Source organism: Ranitomeya imitator, chromosome 2 (assembly GCF_032444005.1).
Source record: "Ranitomeya imitator isolate aRanImi1 chromosome 2, aRanImi1.pri, whole genome shotgun sequence".
Lineage (NCBI taxonomy): Eukaryota > Metazoa > Chordata > Amphibia > Anura > Dendrobatidae > Ranitomeya > Ranitomeya imitator.
The window spans coordinates 492,808,878-492,829,507 of NC_091283.1; the positions used below are offsets into that span (position 1 = coordinate 492,808,878).

The 20,630-nt window shown below is 44.9% G+C and overlaps 1 protein-coding gene across 9 annotated transcripts in view; it reads right to left on the reverse strand.

Moving 5' to 3' along the window:
* Window positions 1–11,654: 11,654 nt before the first annotated feature.
* HDAC5 (histone deacetylase 5) overlaps window positions 11,655–20,630 on the reverse strand; it is a 118,451-nt gene continuing 109,475 nt past the window's right edge. For all 9 annotated transcript variants that reach the window (XM_069751466.1, XM_069751472.1, XM_069751468.1 and 6 more), the window contains 2 exons: window positions 12,496–12,643; window positions 11,655–11,822 (listed from right to left, as the gene is read on the reverse strand). In XM_069751466.1, the coding sequence (XP_069607567.1) occupies window positions 11,783–11,822; window positions 12,496–12,643 (188 nt within the window). In that variant the 3' untranslated portion in view covers window positions 11,655–11,782. The remainder of the gene's footprint in view (window positions 11,823–12,495; window positions 12,644–20,630) is intronic.

Consider the following 20,630-nt stretch of genomic DNA (forward strand, 5'->3'; position numbering starts at 1 on the left):
ACCACATTGGAAGTCACTTCTATATGATAGATACCCAAACGTGACATCATTCTAAAAACTGTACCGCTCAAGGTGATCAAAACCACATTCAAGAAGTTTATTAACCCTTTAGCTGCTTCACAGGAATTTTTTGGAAAAAAAACAAACATTTACCGTATATACTTGAGTATAAGCCGAGACTTTTCAGCCCAAATTTTTGGGCTGAAAGTGCCCCTCTCGGCTTATACTCGAGTCACAGTCAACGGTGGGGTCGGCGGGTGAGGGGGAGAGAGCATGTTGCATACTCACCTAGTCCCGGCGCTCCCCCTGCCCATCCCACGGTCTTCGGTGCCGCAGCTCTTCCCCTGTTCAGCGGTCACATGGTACCGCTCATTAAAGTTGTGAATATGGACTCCACTCCCATAGGGGTGGAGCCGCATATTCATTTCTCTAATGAGCGGTAACAGTGACCGCTGACAGAGGAAGAGGCTGCGGCACCCGGAGACCAGCTGTCCGGGGGAAGGAGCCAGGGACGCCGGGAGCAGGTATCTCATAGTTACCTGTCCGCGTTCCACCCGCCGGGTGCCGCTCCGTCTTCGCGTCCTCTTGCAGTGACTGTTCAGGTCAGAGGGCGCGATGACGTATAGTGTGCGCGCCGCCCTCTGCCTGAACAGTCAGTGCGGAGAGACGCCGAAACGGGACGCTGAGGAGCTGCAAGCAAGAGAGGTATGTCGTTTTTTTTTTATTGGAGCAGCATTATATATTGCACAGATTTATGTGGAGCATCTATGGGGCAATAATCAACGGCGCAGAGCATTGTATATGGCACAGCTTTCTATGGAGCATCTATGGGGCCATACTGAATGGTGCAGAGCATTATATATGGCACAGCTTTCTATAGAGCATCTATGGGGCCATACTGAATGGTGCAGAGCATTATATATGGGGCACAGCTTTATGTGGAGCATCTATGGGGCCATACTGAACGGTGCAGAGCATTATATATGGGGCAGCTTTATGTGAAGCATCTATGGGGCCATACTGAACGGTGCAGAGCATTATATATGGCACAGCTTTATATGGAGCATCTATGGGGCCATACTGAACGGTGCAGAGCATTATATATGGGGCAGCTTTATGTGAAGCATCTATAGGGCCATACTGAACGATGCAGAGCATTCTATATGGCACAGCTTTATGTGGAGCATCTATGGGGCCATAATGAACGGTGCAGAGCATTATATATGGCACAGCTTTATGTGGAGCATCTATGGGGCCATACTGAATGGTGCAGAGCATTATATGTGGCACAGCTTTATATGGAGCATGTATGGGGCCATAATGAACGGTATGGAGCATCTATTTTTATTTTTGAAATTCACCGGTAGCTGCTGCATTTTCCACCCTAGGCTTATACTCAAGTCAATAAGTTTTCCCAGTTTTTTGTGGCAAAATTAGGGGGGTCGGCTTATACTTGGGTCGGCTTATACTCGAGTATATACGGTAACTTTTTTTCACAAAAAAATTGACTTCAGGTCCAATTTTTTTTCATTTTCACAAGGGTAATGGGAAAAAATGGACCCCAAAATGTGTTCACTAATTACTCCTGAGCATGCCGATACCCCATATGAGGAATAAAACCAGGAGCACCATTTGACTTTTTGAAAGCAAAATTTGCTGGAACAATTGGCGGTTGCCATGTTTGGAGAGCCCCTGATGTGCCTAAACAATGAAAATCCCCCACAAATAACACCATTTTGGAAACTAGACCCCTCAAGGAACTGATCTAGACGTGTGGTGAGCACATTGAACCCTCAAGTGCTTCACAGAAGTTTATAATGTTGAGCCGTAAAAATAAAAAAAATCTAATTTTCCGCATGCTTTTAGCACAAAATATTTCATTTTCATAAGGGTATCAGGAGAAATTGTACCATACAATTTATGTAATTTCTCCTGAGTATGCAGATACCCCATATGTGGAAGAAAAACCACTGTTTGGGTGCACGACAGGGCTCGGAAGGGAAGGAGCGCCATTTGAGTTTTTGAAAGTAAAATTTGCTGGAATAATTAGCGGACGTCATGTCCCATTTAGAGAGCCCCTGATGTGCCTAGACAGTGGAAACCCCCCACAAGTGACCCCATTTTGTAAACTAGACCCCTCAAGGAATGTATTTTGATGCGTGGTGAGCACCTTGAACCCAGGTACTTGACAGAAGTTTATAAAGTTGAGCCATGAAAATAATAAAATCACATTTTCGTCACGAAAATATTTTAGCCCCAAATTTGGCATTTTCATAAGGGTAACAGGAGAAATTGCACCATAGTTTGTAATTTCTCTTGAGTATGCCGATATCCCACATGTGGGGGAAATACTACTTTTGAGGCACAGTGTAAAGCTCAGAAGGGAAGAGGCGCCATATTGGAGTTCAGATTTTGCTGGAATGGTTTGAGGGTGCCATGTTATTGGCAGAAAGCCTGAGGTGCCAGAACAACAGAAACCTCCTATATGTGAACTCATTTTACAAACTAAACTCCCTAATGAACTCATCTAGGGGTGTAGTGATCATATTGACACATGTGCCTCACAGAATTTTATACCACTGAGCGGTGAAGAAAGAATAAATTACATTTTTACCACTAAAATGTTGTTTTAGTCGCAAGTTTTTAATTTTTCTAAGGGCTAATAGGATTTTTTTTTTTTTTACAACAAACTGAGGTCCATTTTTTTCTTAACAAGACTAGGGGTACCGTCACACACTGCCATTTCGATCGCTACGACGGTACGATTCGTGACGTTCCAGCGATATCGTTACGATATCGCTGTGTCTGACATGCAGCAGCGATCAGGGATCCTGCTGAGAATCGTACGTCGTAGCAGATCGTTTAGAACTTTCTTTCGTCGCTGGATCTCCCGCTGTCATCGCTAGATCGGTGTGTGTGACACCGATCTAGTGATGCGTTAGCTTGTAACCAGGGTAAACATCGGGTAACTAAGCGCAGGGCCGCGCTTAGTAACCCGATGTTTACCCTGGTTACAAGCGTAAAACTAAAAAAAAACAAACAGCACATACTTACATTCTGGTGTCCGTCAGGTCCCTTGCCGTCTGCTTCCCGCACTGTGACTGCCGGCCGTAAAGTGAAAGCAGAGCACAGCGGTGACGTGTGCTTTCACTTTCACTTTACGGCCGGCAGTCACTGAGTGCGGGAAGCAGAGACGGCAAGGGACCTGACGGACACCAGAATGTAAGTATGTGCTGTTTTTTTTTTTTATACGCTGGTAACCAGGGTAAACATCGGGTTACTAAGCGCGGCCCTGCGCTTAGTTACCCGATGTTTACCCTGGTTACCCGGGGACCTCGGCATCGTTGGTCGCTGGAGAGCTGTCTGTGTGACAGCTCCCCAGCGACCACACTACGATTTACCTACGATCACGGCCAGGTCATATCGCTGGTTGTGATCGTAGGTAAATCGTATAGTGTGACGGTACCCTAGGACAGGTTGTTATCCACTGGAAGTAAATAATGATGGTTCCTACTGAATGAATGCAAGCAGAGATCTTGAAATAGATGAGGAATTGTTACTGAAAGCATATTAGAAAATTAAAAAAAAAAAATTCTGAAAAAGTAATACCCCTTTGAAGAGGGTCTGTCTGAGATCTGGAAATGTCTGGTTTAGAAAATAATTGAATTTTCGCTAATAGAACAATTTTGGAGCAGCTTTTCTTATCATTGTGTTGAGCTGTTATTCCTCAGAAAATTGTGAATGCAGTAACGACTAGATCTCAGTGGTAGGTGTCTGTCCATTGACAGCCTGACACCGTCCAACCAGTGCTGACAGTTTCAGACTGTGATGACACACCTTTCATCAAGGAGAATGGTACCTGGCTGCTGGACGGGAGGCTTGTGAACCTCTTAAGGTACTGTCACACTAGACGATATCGCTAGCGATCCGTGACGTTGCAGCGTCCTCGCTAGCGATATCGTCCAGTGTGACAGGCAGCAGCGATCAGGCCCCTGCTGGGAGATCGCTGGTCGGGGAATAAAGTCCAGAACTTTATTTCGTCGCTGGACTCCCCGCAGACATCGCTGAATCGGTGTGTGTGACACCGATTCAGCGATGTCTTTGCTGGTAACCAGGGTAAACATCGGGTAACTAAGCGCAGGGCCGCGCTTAGTAACCCGATGTTTACCCTGGTTACCATCCTAAAAGTAAAAAAACAAACACTACATACTTACCTACAGCCGTCTGTCCTCCTGCTCTGGCTGTGAGCGTCGGTCAGCCGGAAAGCAGAGCGGTGACGTCACCGCTCTGCTTTCTGGCTGCCCGGCGCTCACAGCCAGACCAGAGAAGCGGAGCGCCGAGGACAGACAGCAGAAGGTAAGTATGTAGCGTTTGTTTTTTTACTTTTTAGGATGGTAACCAGGGTAAACATCGGGCTACTAAGCGCGGCCCTGCGCTTAGTTACCCGATGTTTACCCTGGTTACCGGGGACCTCGGGATCGTTGGTCGCTGGAGAGCTGTCTGTGTGACAGCTCTCCAGCGTCCAAACAGCGACGCTGCAGCGATCCGGATCGTTGTCGGTATCGCTGCAGCGTCGCTATGTGTGACGGTACCTTTACCTTTCAGGATCCCCGGAGCGTTGTCATTATTGCAATGTGACGCACAGATGACGTAAGATAAGAGATTGGCGAGTCACCCATCCAGCTGATGAGTCCCACCAATTGATCATCCTATCTCTAGTCAGCAGTGGTACAGGTGACAAATGAATCTACATGGTATCTCCATATGTTTATGATTTCATAAGGGATGAGATATTACAGAGATTGGTCACAACAGAAAAGTCTGCAGTAACACTAACTGAAGACAGCTGAATCATAACAGTCTGCAATGTGCACACGGACGATTCCCAGGTGTTTCCAAAGTGAGTTGGTGGTCATGTGACTATATGCAATTTGCACACTTGTGGTCAAGTGCCCACTAGACTGCTGCGCTTCTCGCAATTCTCTTTTAGAGAAGCCAGGTGAGGCTAGTCGGCATGTGATTCCAAGTATGCAAATCGCACACAGTTGTGTGAACAAGTGTTTGCCCCTTCCTGATTTCTTATTCTTTTGCATGTTTCTCACACTTAACACCGCTAAACAGAGACCAGAGTTCAGAGTAACTCTGCTGCCTCATTATAATGAATGGATCCCTCGGGGCATTCAGCTGAATCACGTCACTCGGAGATTTAGATGGAAACCCCAATGTAAGCGCTCAGCGTAGAGCACAGGATAAATGTGATCCCAAACTTCATGTAAAATGTTCCCAATAAAAGCTTCAACTCAATCCACAAAAAAAAAGCAAGTCCCCACTCAGGTCTGTCATCTGTTAACGGAAATATAGGGAGCTTCCACGTTACTGGTGGTAACCCTCCAAAAGAAATTCAGCAAATTCTCTGCTCTCTTAACTCTTCACCTGCTTGTTAAAATCTGCAGCTGTTCTACAAGTATTAACACTTTTCTTTACAGCTCATTGCCTACGACACCGACCACCACTGCAGTCTAGCTTGGCCAGAATTGGGGGCTTACAGTGCTCTCCAGACCCAGACATCCCCTCAGCTTCAAAACCGTGCTTTCAAGCTCAATCAAAAAGAGCTTGTAAGCACGGCACATGTTTTGTTGTCTAGTAGAGATGGTCGTTCTCCAAAGCAACGAGCTGTAAACAAAATGAAAGTGTTAATAAAACTTTCAGCCCTTCTTGAGATATTAAGCAGTAAAGTGCAAAATTACTTGTGCTTACAAGCTCTATCCGACAATACCCATTTGTGAACATAGGAATAACCTTTTAAATAAATAAGTTCAGTCATTTTTTTATACCTCACATCAAATCAGACACCCACAGAGTTTCCTGCAAGTCTGAGCACATTTTTATTTATACAAGGACAAACAGGACATATTACAAAATACTCAGATGAAAATTCATACCCACAGCATGTGAGGGAGACATAGAGACACACAAAAAGGGGAGTTCACAGTGGACCAGTCTTTCATGGAGTCCACCCAGAGCCCCCAACTCTGCACGTAATACTGCCGAACAACATGTGAGTTTTTTTTTAATTAATTTAGAAAAAAATATATATATTTATTTACACGACAAATTACGAGACAGTTGCACAAGTCCACTGCGTGTGATGGTGAGAAGAGTCAAAGCCTTAAGACATCATTTTTTTTTAATAGGTACATCCACCCGCACCTGATCCCATCCCCCCACCCTCCATTTCAAAAAGTTCTGGCCTCAGTAAGAACAAGTACGCTGTAAACAATGTCCATGACCCAATCTCTTATTTAATATGTTGAGAATCTATAAATGGTGCATTCATTCGATTGTACATGGATCAGAACAGGGCCTTAAAGGGGATGTTCAGTATAAAAAAAAACATGGCTGCTTTCTTTCAGAAAGACCATAGGTTCTGTTTAGTATTGAAGCTAATCTTTACTTCAGTGGGGTTTAGTTACAATTCCAGACACAGTCCATGGTCAGGGGTGGCGCTGTTTCTGAAAGAAAGCAGCCACGATTTTCTAATCCTGAATTACCCTCTTAAATATTAATGATGGTGCCTAAAGGAAACAATCAAATCATTAATTTAATTTGGTAATCTGCACTGTAAAAAAACAAACAAAAACGAGCTGGAATTAGTTGTCAATGCGCTATACCAACAGATTTTGTCTGTTTTATACAAGAGGCACAAAATGTTTCTATATGATGGATGACAGCTTCATGGAAGAGGTCTCAGATTGAGCCAACTAGGAAATATAGTGCTTGATTTAGTCCCAACCAGAACAGAACACAGCCTAAACTACTATGTAGAGCCAGTATTCACCTGACACCTACACTAATATTTCCTGTGCCCTAAAAAGAAAATGCGGTGGGTGCAATTGCACCACTGAACCATCCACACTCCCCTTCCGTTGAGGGATATATGAAATCCTGTCGCCATTTAGTAACTGGCCCCACTGCTCGGGCCATGAAGGTGTAGCACCTCGGTCAGTAGGCCAAAGGACGTACACTGTGTAACATACAATCCCCATTAGTGGCAGCTGGGGGGGATTAAGTGGGTAGACTATCACTCACTATCTTGTAAGTATAAAATGTGCACAGATTTATTAAAGTGTCCATAAAATAAATTTAAAAAGGGGAGGGATAGACATTTGTGGCACTTAGTGGCACATGACTTCCATATAAATCATTGAGTCCCTGCTGCACCACAGACAAAATGCACGTCATTAATGGTATATAATACGGTATATAAGAACAAGTGGAGCTTCACATTTGGGGATGTTCAAGGTCATATTACAAAATATCCTGCTGCCTGGTTTGTGCAATGCGAAGTCAAAAACAGCGCTCATGATAAAGAGCCTCTAATAAATTACTAAACGGGGGTGGGGGGTGGGAGGCCAGTGTACAGAAATGTTACAGAATTAGCAGCAGTTACAACGCAACATTTATACAAAGTATTACATTTTTGTACAGTATGTGTTGCTACTGTTATAATTACATTTTATTTCATGCCTTGATGGTTTGTGGCCCAGTGACCCACCAGCTGACTAACACAAGGCAATGAGGGCAACCATACAAGGTCTAAGGAACCGTGTATTACATGGCTGTGTTACATCTTCCAGATCAGAAGAAGCTCTTTGCAGGGGCTTCTCAGTCTAATAGAGGTCCACTTATGGGGACACCCCATCTTTAAGTATATCGATAGGGGCTGTCCTGTCTCTCGACACACAGGTCGTACATAAACTACAATCTTTTTTACTATTTATTTTACCATTTTTTTTGTCTGACCATACAATTTCTTGTGCCATCCTCTCATATGCACCAGTACAGAGAATCCTGCTACTAGTTGCGCCTAGAAAGTGGTCACCGAGACAGGAAATAAGGTGGTGCTAGGCAACACTGATGGAAAAAAAGAAATAAAGTAATAATAGTGTGTATATAGTTAATGCAGTGGAGATTGAATTCAATGTTGGCCCTCTCGGCAAAATGGCAGCCCTAGCGCTCTACACAATTACTGAAACAATAGTATTTCCATCCGAAAAATAGATCTCAACATATTAAAAAGTAAACCTAGGTTACCCATACAATTGTGTAGTGTGAAGCCTTTAAATACAAACCCAAAAATTGTAATCAGAGCCTGGCATCCGCAAAGTCTTCTCGTGTCTCTATACCTGAAGGCTACGTCGTTGTTATAGGGGGCTGACTTGCATAGCAGTCAAAAAGTTTCATTATTAACATAATATATGAATGTGGGGGAGGGGGGTTGTGAAACTACAGAGAAAAGCAATAAATAACTCAAATGCTTACAAACCTTCAATAGACGCAATTTTTTTCAATTTGGTCCTTGGCAGGAGAAGCCTCTCCGATCTAGCGGTATGAGCTGTGTGTATATGTTCACATTAGCGCAAACGCACCTACACTGTTACGTTGTCTACCCCGGCACAGATACATGGCAAAGGGTAAAATGCCCATATACACACACACATACATGTAGAGGGGCACTTGGCATTGTTCTGATGCCCTGTAGGGCGTCAAATGGGCAGTTTTATCATTACAGAGGAGTTAAAGTGGTTCTACGGACACCATTAAATAGCTTGCCCCATTGGGTTATTTTTTGATGACCCCTTCCAAGAAATGAGCAGAAGTATAGCATCCTGCTCCGGTGTAATGCCAGCACTAACTGAGAACAATGGATATCATCCAGCTAATATTAGGGCTCAAAAATCGCACCCTCACATTCAGCTTTGGAAGGTGTTATCCAAAGCAGTCATAAAGGGATGAAGATTTTAAAGGATTATTCCCATCTTAGGAAGTTATCACTTATGCTTAGGTGATAACTTGTTAGGGTTCCCACTGATCACAAGAATCAGGCTCTGATGAAGTGCCAAATGCCTAAGGCTGCCGTCACACTAGCAGTATTTGGTCAGTGTTTTACATCAGTATTGTGAGTGGAACAATTAGAGGAAAAGTATAATAGAAACATATGTACCACTTCTGTATTGATCACCCACTCCTGGTTTTGGCTTACACATACTGATGTAAAATACTGACCAAATACTGCTAGTGTGACGGCAGCCTTAGGCTGGGTTTCCATAGCGTTGTCTCCCATGGTACGTTCAAACCACCTCAAAATGGGATTTAAAATGGCCGAGGGGACCATTGACTATAATGATGCAGACCGAGTGACAGTGTGCTTTGTCATGCATCATTTTCGGTGGTATACACCTAGTTGCGGTGGGCAACAAGATGTGGTCAACTACATTTTGGTGGCCTCCTCCAATAGGCAGATGTGGCCGAAAATGAGCACACCGTGACTCAATGTGCATCATTACAGTCAATGGCCTCATCTACACATGCTCCACAATCCTGTTTTGAGAGAGGTTCAAATGTGCACGGTGGCGCAGTGGTTAGCACTGCAGCCTTGCAGCGCTGGAGTCCTGGGTTCTAATCCCACCCAGGACAACATCTGCAAAGAGTTTGTATGTTCTCTCCGTGTTTGCGTGGGTTTCCTCCGGGTTCTCCGGTTTCCTCCCACATTCCAAAGACATACTGATAGGGAATCTAGATTGTGAGCCCCATCGGGGACAGTGATCATAATGTATGCAAAACTGTAAAGCGCTGCGGAATATGTTAGCGCTATATAAAAATAAAGATTATTATTATTATTATAAATGTAAGCCCTGACAAAGCCACTGACCTTAGGAACAAAGCTATGTGAACCTGGCTTTACTCGTCTACCTTTGGTTGCTCCATAGACAACTGGAGCAGTGGTGCGCATGGGCGCCAATTGCTTGATTCAAACTGGGAACTTCAGAGCCTCATATTTTGGAACGGTAGAGGTCTTGGCAATGGAAAACGAAACCCTGGTGTCCAAAAGATTATCATCTATCTTTTGTTTGGTGCTAACTTTCTAAGATGGGAGTAACCCTTTAATTCTTGTCCACAGATTTGCATTAAGATATACAGTATAGGTCGGCCATATGCCAATCAGGTTTGGCACATACAATCAGTGGTGGCAGACATTTTGCAACATAGCATCTCAATTTAAGCTGCAGGGCACCTTAAGACGTTATCCCGTAATGGAGTTTTATCCAATCCCAAAAACAATCTGATTGGACTCCCATTGGTGATCACGAATGGCTCATCCCCCAAATAAGTGGGGCTTCCAGATGCTGGAGCCCACCAGATTAGACTTTTATGACATGTTATATTGTGGGAGAACCGTTTTAAGAAGACGTTTAAAAGGATATTGTCCACAAACACAGGTGAGTAGTCAGAAATGAACGTGATAGCCTCTTCTCAGTCCCAAGCCCCACACACACACAGAAAAAAAGCACTCCTTATCGGCTCTGTTCACAATAGTGCTGCTCCTGATCTTGTAGGAACCATGACAGTTCTGTCAAATCTATTTTGTTGTGGATCCCAACAAATCATGATGGGACCTATTGCCTTTCAATGGGTCCTTCAGGTTTGTTTGTTTCTTTCTTTTTTCTTTGCCTGATGAAGGAGAACCCAATACCATATTAAGGCCAAAAGGGCCATTTACACCTCTGCCTTTGGGTTTCCATCAGGGGTTATGGTTTATTTGATAACATAGCCAACATTACCGTTTTTTACGGATTCTGAAACCCTGAATGACCCCATTGATAGGAACCATCAAAAGTAGTTGGTACCTATCGAAAACATCTGTTTTACCTCTCATGACTCCTACCAATGGAAGCCATGACACTAATGAGAACAGAGCCCATTTAATATCCATCTTAACTGATTTGTCCACTTCATAATACACTAGTGTTATTAGTACATGATTTATACAGAGCATGGCGATGGCTAAAACCTGGTCTGCATGTACAAAATGGGCCTTATTAAGGTAACCTAGTGCAGAGGAGATGTTTCCTATAGCAACCAATCAGAATCCAGCTTACATTTTCCCAGTACAGGTTAGAAAATAAAAGATAAGATATGATTGGTTGCTATTGGCAACAAGGCAGGGTTCTCTCTGGCCTGTTTGTCTACATGAAGCCTAAAAGGCCTCCAGACTTATGTAGTTTCTAATAAATGTATACCTTTATATTAAAGATTAGAAATACCTGTGTTTAAGCAGCAATACCCCAAAAAAAAACCTGAGCCGACTTTAAACTTGTGCTAATAAAAAAAAAATAATACAAAGAATAATGGTACTATTACAAATAGAGGTCTAGGAAAAACAGTATTTTTGGGAGGACGGGAGATATACAAATCACAATAAATTTAACTATGGATCAATAAAGTGCATATGTTGCCTGACCCTATTGGAAGTAACCATTTAACCATTCAGTGAGGTGAACAATATTCTTTGTGTTACTTCCTTAGCTCCTAGTCCATTGATAGATGGATCACAAGATGGCTGCATGGATGGTACACTCGGATATTTGTGGCACAATTAAAAGGACCCTATGCGTGAATTGTGGTGTACGAGGCACAGATCAATGAGACATTAGGCAGTAGCATGTAGTGTTAACGGGAGACCAGACTCAGCATGGCGTGTAAGCTAAAGTGAGGGTCCCCGAGGACAGGGAGGGTGGGTGCGCTAGTCTTGCCCGCTGGGACACATGACATTTGACCCATTGAGTTTTCTTGTGTTTTTGTTTTTTTTTCTTTCTTGTTAATTTTTTTTTTTTTCAGTTTCTTGGTTTTAATAGAAAAAATAAACCGATCACCATAACAAAAACTAAGAAAGGAAAATAAAAAAAGGATTGTGGTGTGTGGACTCCCCAGGAAGGGGGAATCAGGCCGTTGGTTCATCCTCCATGGGCTCTTCCAATGGTCTGAAAGGACACAGAGGCTGAATTAGTACTTGCCAAGCTGTAGACATTCACTGATTAATAACATTACTTCTTAAAGTCGTTGTACAGAATTAGAAAAACGTGGACGCTTTACGTAAAAAAACAATGTCACACCCTGACACAGGGATCCAAGGGGTAACGTTTCTCCTTGTGAGACTGACATGCCACACTAGAGTTCTAGTCCTCTTCCTCTCGGAAGAGACAATTTACCTATACACAGGCTAACGCTGTGGTGCCAATTTCTATTTCTGTACAACCCTTTTAACATCTGACCCTTAAAGGAATTGTCTAGTCTCGGTAGAAAAGTGAGTAGTCACTCAATGTCACTGCATATTGCCAGATTGTGGCAGTGTGAAATGCGTATACTGTCACAGCCCCTTGGCGGGTACCCCTGCGCTTTTCTCAATTGTCTTCTATTGAGAAGACCTGGGGGAGACTAGTCGGCACGTGACCACAAGTATGTACATTGCATGTACAAAGTCACATGACTGCCCACCTGCAAAGGGTATAAAAGGTAATCCTGACAGTGGGTGCATTACAATCTGCCATACTCTGACAGTCTGCAGTCACACAGAATGACTGCAGACTTTTCTTCAGAGACCGAATAACTCATTAATAAATATGTTTGCATAATAAATGACACTGTGGTTTTTACCTGGAGACACAGTCTGTATTACTTTGCTCTGTATCTACGGATAATGATGCCAATGCGCTAACGGTTTCTGCATCTTCCACCTCACCTCGTTGTGCTTCCAGGAAGGAGTGGCTTAGAGCAATGTTTTTTAAGGAGCTCCAGTGCTTGCCTATTGAAAATACAAATATATATGTTTTTTCCCCTGCAATTCGCCCCTTAATATATCATTCCAACGGTTTAATGATGGATTAGGCTATAAAAGAGAATCTGTCACCAGGTCAAAGGTGGCCAGATTCTGCTCATATTTTACTCACACTGCTTCCCTGAGTAGTTTATTTTTTTTATTTTTTATTTTTAAATCCGCCATAGGGTTCCAGAGAAAAAAACTTTGATGTACAAAATATTGTATAATATAAAAAGACAATAAAATAAACTATACATAACTACTATAGCCGCAATCGTAATGGCCCAAACTATAGAATTAACACATTATTTATCAACCATTATCAAAGCCATTAAAAACAGAGTATCATATGGTTACAATTCCCCTCTTTAAGAAAAAAGAATAGACATTAAAAGATTATATAATGCAAACTGTATACATTATGTCATAGAATTCTTAGACCTAATAAAATCCACATCAAAATGACAGTGTACAGTATTCCTCCCTGAAAGTTTCAGATCAGTCATCGTCCACCTGGCCTGACTGACAGTGTACCTCCTCCCTGCTGCTGAAATCTCACCCTGCTCAGTATAAGCTATGGCAGATGTTCACCCTGTGTGAGCAGAGAATGTATGCACTTGGACTCGTGCTATTTCCTTTCTACAGCTGGACTCTTAATATCCTTATCATAATATCAGGAATATACAGCCATTAAGAGATTGATTTTCATCGTACTCCAGCTGCATCGGGTCTAAGATATCTATATAATAATGTGTGCAGTTTTTATCAAAGCTGCCCTCCAAGTGAAACTTTTAAAATTAGGCGCCCTTCAAACCCTTTGACCTGTATGTACGTTAGAATGTGGAATTACTTCCAACTTATACCATTTATGTACGTAAATTTGCATGAAGGAGTTACTAAGGAGATTCACTCTTATCTTTCCATAGTAAGTCCGCAGCAGTCTGGACTATAAATTTAGAAACATCCTTAGGGGTGCACGCATGTGGGGGTGCACGCAAGCGTCCCAGAAGCAAAGTGTCACGAAGCTAAGATCCGTCGTAATACAGCAGTTATTCCATGGCAGTTAGTCAGGGCAGGAGTCAGGTAACCAACACTCTGCACTCCCGTCTATCCATGTGCTTTATTCCTATCCTCCTGTTTTTCCTTGCAATCCACTTTCACGGCGCAATCCCCCCTCCATCACGACTCATATACATCAGTTCCTCTCTCCTTCCCTCTCCCATGTACAGCTCCCATGCACTTCTCACCTTCCTGAAAAACCTCAGTCTATCTTGCCCAAACACTCTGCACAAAAAGCATTAAGCTACTTACTGGTAGCGGCATTTTTCGGAGGCCCATGACAGCACACGAGAGAGGGGATCCGCCCTTAAGGAACAGGAAACCTACAGATACAAAAGGGCGGCACCTCTCCCCATGCATCAGTTGTATTTCAGAGCCTGAGAGGACTGCCGCGGTTAGTGGTACACAAATATACAATATATACATTATATACATTTGAAACAAAATAACCCATTATTGTAATAAGACACCATACGTGAGATTTACATATTACGCTATATACATATCAGGAAGTGCTACCCCCACGTGAATAGGGAGGGAACTAAGGGTGCTGTCATGGGCCTCCGAAAAATGCCGCTACCAGTAAGTAGCTTAATGCTTTATTCGGACTCCCATGACAGCACACGAGAGATTTACAGAGATGTAAGCTACCTTAGGGAGGGACTATAGATTGTAGCACCCTTAACCCAAAGGAAAGATCAGAGGAGGACCCCAAATCCAACCGATAGTGTTTAAAGAAAGTGGAAGGGGATGACCATGTGGCCGCCTTACATATCTGCTCCACTGACACTCCAGATCTTTCTGCCCAGGATGACGCCATGGCCCGGGTGGAATGTGCCTTTAGGTTCTGCGGAGCTGGCCCCCCACCTGCTGTATAAGCTAGAGAGATAGTTTCCCTAATCCATTTAGCCAGTAAATATTTCGATACTCTAAATCCTTTCTTTGGACCTTGGAAGGAAAGAAGCAGTGCCCCATCCTTCTTCCAATTATCAGTAGCTGAAATATACTGAAGAAGAGATCTCCTGACGTCTAACGTATGAAGCTCCTGCTCTTTAGGATTAGAGGGATTAGGAATAAAGGATGGTAAAACTATCTCCTGTGATCTATGGAACCGTGTCGCCACCTTTGGCAGATATGCTGGGTCTGGTCTAAGGACTACTCTGTCTGACAAGATTTCAGTGTATGGAGGAGCTCTGGAAAGTGCCTGTATATCCCCTATCCTGCGAGCTGAGGTTATGGCGATCAGGAAGGCTGTCTTAAGTGTCAACATTTTGATCGAGGCCTCCTGCAGAGGTTCAAAGGGGGGTTTAGTTAGAGAGGACAGAACTAAATTTAAATCCCATGGAACTGTTCTGTCTTTATGCAGTGGTGTAGATCTACTAACTGCCTTCATAAACCTCGCTATCCAGTAGTTATTCGCTATATTACAGGAAAACAGGGCACCTAAAGCTGAGACCTGTACCCTAAGGGTACTAGGAGAGAGTTTCAACTCGAACCCCTTCTGTAGGAACTCTAGGATTTGTTGTACTGGCACCCCGTCTTGGATATTAAACTTTGAACAAGACAAGAACTTTCTCCAAGTCCTAGAGTAGATTTTCGTAGTTATTTGCTTTCTACTCTTTAGGAGCGTCTCCACCAAGTTTGGAGAGAAGCCTTTTCCCACTAATAGTGACCGTTCAAACACCATGCCGTCAAATGGAGCCCCGTCACTTGTGGATGGGAGATCGGTCCCTGCGAAAGCAAGTTCGGGATCTCTGGCAGTACCCAGGGGACCGCTACAGACATTGTCTTGAGCCAGGCAAACCAGGTTCTTCTGGGCCAAAAGGGGGCGATAAGGATGACTTTCGCTCGATCCTCCCTGATTTTCCTCACCACTAGAGGTATCAGGTTCAGTGGTGGGAAAGCATAGGCTAGTGGAAAATCCCATTTTATGAGAAACGCGTCTACCGCCAGGGGATTCTCCCTGGGATTTAGGGAGCAAAAAAGTTTTACTTTTCTGTTGTTTCTGGTGGCGAATAGATCCACCACTGGTTGACCCCATCTGCGGACGACAAGGTTGAAAATGTCCTCGTTGAGAGACCACTCTCCCTGTTTTAACACATTTCGGCTGAGGAAATCTGCTGCCACATTTTCTTTTCCTTTGATGTGAAGAGCTGTCAAAGATAGAAAATTGAGCTCTGCCACCTGGAACAACCGATCCGTGATCCGCATTAAAGTTTCGGAACGAGTTCCCCCTTGCCGGTTTATGTAAGCGACCGCCACTCTGTTGTCCGACAGAATTCTGACGTGCTGGCCCTGCAGATATACGAGGAATTTTTTAACAGCCAGTTCAACCGCCAACAATTCTCTTTGATTTGATGAAAATGTTGTGAAGGGTTCCCACTGTCCCTGGACCACCATGTCCCCCATATAGGCTCCCCACCCTGAAGAGCTGGCATCCGTGGTTATCACGTGGGTGACATCTATCATCCAGGGAACCCCTGCTGATAAATTTTGTTTATCTAGCCACCATCTAAGGGAATTCAATGTTATCGGCCTCAATGTCAATTTTCCATTCAATGCGCCTCCTAAGGCTCTGTCATGGAACAGGACTTCATTTTGTAGGGACCTGGTGTGGAACTGAGCCCACTTAACTGCTGGGATGCAAGATGTGAGTGACCCAAGTAGAGACATTGCTTGCCTAAGTGTCATGGAAGGTGTATTGATTGCTCTTAATACAAAACTCTGAATTTGGTCCATTTTCTCTATAGGGAGGAGACACTGCTGTGTCACTGAATTCAACATTAACCCCAGGAATTTTTGAACATTTAGGGGCTGTAATTTAGATTTTTCAAAGTTTATGATCCAACCCAACCGTTCTAGTTTGGTTTTAGCAATCTCCCATTGTGACAGACAATGATCTACCGAGTTACCTACAATGAGGAAATCGTCTAAGTAGGGGACTATAAGGATATTTGACTCTCTTAAATGCGCCATAACTTCCGCAATTATTTTAGTAAACACCCTAGGTGCCGAGGTGATCCCAAAGGGGAGCGCTCTGAATTGAAAATGTCGAATCCTACCCCCCATTAGTATCGCTACCCTCAGGTATCGTTGGAAATCAGCATGAATGGGTACATGATAGTAGGCATCTTTCAAATCCACTACTACCATGAAACAGTTGTTGAAAAGCATTTTTATTGCCGAATTGATGGACTCCATTTTGAAAGTATGTTTCACCAAAAACTTATTGAGACCCTTAAGATTTATAATGGTCCTGTAAGATTTATCAGGCTTCTGGATTAGGAACAGGGGAGAGTAAAACCCTTCCCCTGCCTGAGAATACGGCACTTCTACCAAAACATTTTTGGAACAAAGAGTCCTCACTTCCTCTTCTAGGGCGAATTGTTCAGTGGGAGATGAGCGCCAGGGTGTTAACCTAAATTTGTCCTGTGGAATATGAACAAATTCCAGCTTGAGACCATGGGAAACAGTGTCTTTTATCCAAACGCTGTTTGTGATTTTCGACCACTCTGCCGAGAAATGCAATAGTCTCCCTCCCACTGGAATTGCCAGTCATTGGTCTTGTTTTTTATTTTCCGTCTGGTTACGGCGAAACATGAGACCTGTACCTCGCTTTCGCCTATCCTCCCATCTGGGACGATCTCTCCCTGGTGAAAAGGCTCGCTTTCCTCCCCGGTTGAACCTTCTTTTGTTGAAGGGACGACGGTATGGATTGAACAGGTTGGGAAACTTTTTCTTATCATCTCCTGCTTTCTCCAGGAGTTCATCCAGGGTAGGCCCAAATAAATATTCGCCTTTACAAGGGATAGCGCAGAGCTTCGCTTTTGCCTGCATATCCCCCGGCCAGCATTTCAGCCATAGGGCTCTCCTTGCAGCATTAGAAAGTCCTGCTGCTCTAGCTGCCAACTTTACGGAGTCAATTGAGGCGTCTGATAAAAAAGCCGCCCCCTCCTGGATTACAGGTAATGCTGAGAGAATGGACTCTCTAGAGGCCCCTTGTTTTAATTGGGTCTCCAACTGGTCCAGCCAGACCATCATTGACCTTGCCGTGCAGGTTGAAGCTACCGCAGGTCTTAAGGAGCCAGCTGCCATCTCCCAGGTTCCCTTCAGGAAGGTATCCACTTTCCTATCCAGGGGGTCTTTAAGTGTTCCCATATCTTCAAATGGGAGAGATCGTTTAGCTACCTTGGCAATTGCTGCATCCAGCTTGGGTGCTTTCTCCCAGTTACCTACTGCTGGGTCATCAAAAGGGTATCGGCGTTTTTGCGCAGGTGGTAAGGAGCCTTTTCTCTCAGGTTTCCTCCATTCCCTATTAATAAGATCTTGTATTTTCTCATTTAAAGGAAACACTCTGCGCTTCTTTTGCTCCAATCCACTGAACATCATTTGTTCTTTGGATAGTTGAGGCTTGGGTTCCGATATACCCATTGTGCCTCTGACCGCCTTTACCAATTTGTCTATCCTTTCTAGGGGTAGGCAAAACCGAGCAGCGTCTTCTTCCGAAGAGGAGGATGATGCTGCTGAATTGTCTGATTCTTCGGACTTGTCCTTTTCCACAGACGAATCAGATGCCCACTCAGTTCTCTGCCTAGAACCTCCTGACTGTGAAAGGTTTTTAAAGGACTCTTTAACCTCCATTCTAATCATCTCCTTGAGACTGGCCGTAATAGAGGAGGATTCTTCGGCTACCTACGGGGATAAGTAAGGTAGACTAGAGTGTAAAATCTACATGCTATACCCCCTCCCCTCCTTCCAGAACCTCACCGTCTGCTGGATACAGGGGTCACATAGTTTTTTAGGGTGTGAGTCAGGCAAGGGAACCCCGCAGATGGCACATTCCCTATGCTTCGCCTTACTGACGTTTTTCCTTCCCTGCATAAAACACATGAGGGGAGACTAGTCACTAAGTGAACTTTCTCGAAGATCACTTACCAGTGGCTGCTCACACCCAGAAATACCGAAGCACGAGGGGGATCCTTTTTGACTGACCCTCCAGACCCCTGTCTGGAGGAGCTTCTGCGGCCCGAACCATCGCTCCTTTTTTCATGTTCCTTCTCCTTGGGTTTCTGGGATGCTTGTTCCAGCAGCACAACCTGCTGATCCTGATCTGAATCCATTTTCAGTAAATTGGAGCCAGAACCCGGGAACATGCTGCTGGAGCCGCCTTATAAGGCCCCTCCTTCGGTCAGCGCACCTTGCCCAGCTTGCTTGTTTAATTTTCCCGCCCCCCCGCAGCTGTGGGGAATCAATCATCGCTCCGGAGGGATTGCGGCATGATCTCCGGTGGGCGCCGCCATCTTGGAGCCCCCGCGCATGCGCAGGAGCTCACCGATCCGGAAGACGTCGCTGGCTCCGCCCCCCGACGTCACCACAGCTTACAGCGCTTCCTGTCAGCGCTGCAGCTCTCGTGGAACGCCGAGGCCGGCCAGCTACGATCCGATCGGCGCCCCCCAGATGCCGCCGCGCTCCCCCCTGCTCCAGAGAGACCCACAGCCCACGGGAAGGGCGACTTACCAGACGCTGGCCCCGGAGACCGGACACCCCCTGGCGACCGCTCCTCGCTGCCTAGTCACCGCCGTGCCGCCCTGCCAGGGCCACCGTGACTACTTCAGGTACCCGCACCGGCCGAAGTGGGAGACCCTCTCGCCACCAGAATCGGTCCGGCCGGCCTGGACTCCTGTAGTATCTATAGGCATCCAGTCCCTTCAGGAACAGGAAACCAACTGATGCATGGGGAGAGGTGCCGCCCTTTTGTATCTGTAGGTTTCCTGTTCCTTAAGGGCGGATCCCCTCTCTCGTGTGCTGTCATGGGAGTCCGAATAAAAACTTCATACAATTCCAAAAACTACTTGCTTTTTATCTTCCTACTCCTACTGATTTCAGGGGACATCTCCCCCAACCCTGGTCCACCATCCACCAACCGCTACACTACCTCACATCGAAACCTTAATAATCTTACTAATATTAATTGCACTTCTTCATCTCCTTCTTTTAATTGTGCCCTTTGAAATCCACGGTCTGTATGCAACAAGCTTCCTTTCCTACACAATTACTTTCTGAAAAACTCTCTGAATCTGTTGGCCCTCACGGAAACCTGCATTCAGGATTCTGACACAGTCTCTCCTGTTGCCATTTCCCATGGTGGCTTACAATTCTCACATTCCCCGAGACCCAAAAACAGACATGGTGGTGGAGTTGGCATACTTCTCTCCCCACAATGCACCTTCCAGGCCATCTCCCCAGTTCCATCACTCTCATTCCCTTCTTTTGAGGTCCACACCATCAGGCTCTTTCATCCCCTGTCCCTCAGAGTAGTGGTCATATACCGGCCCCCAGGCTCACCCACCCACTTCCTGGACCATTTCTCTGCCTGGCTGCCGCACTTCATGTCCTCAGAACTACCAACCCTAATCCCGGGAGACTTCAACATCCCCACTTACAGCCCCACTTCCACATCTGCATCCCAGCTTCTATCACTAACCACTTCTCTAGGCCTCTCACAGCTCTCAACCTCTGAAACACACAAAGACGGTAACACCCTGGACCTGGTCTTCGCCCGCCTCTGCTCAATCTCCTACCTAGATAACTCACCGCTTCCCCTCTCTGACCACAACATTCTCTCCTTCACACTCACAAATCCTCGCCCACCCCAGCACACTCCTACCTACCATACATTCAGAAATCTACATGCCATTAACCCTCATACACTTTCAGACTCCCTACACTCATCATTGTCCCCAATCTCTTCTTTTTCCTGTCCTGATCTGGCTGTACATCACTTCGTTGACATTCTTAGAAGCACCCTTGACCAAGTAGCGCCCCTCACCCTCAGAACCTCCAAACACAGAGTGAAACAGCCCTGGCTCACATCGCAAACCCAATTTCTCCAGCGATGCTCTAGGTGTGCTGA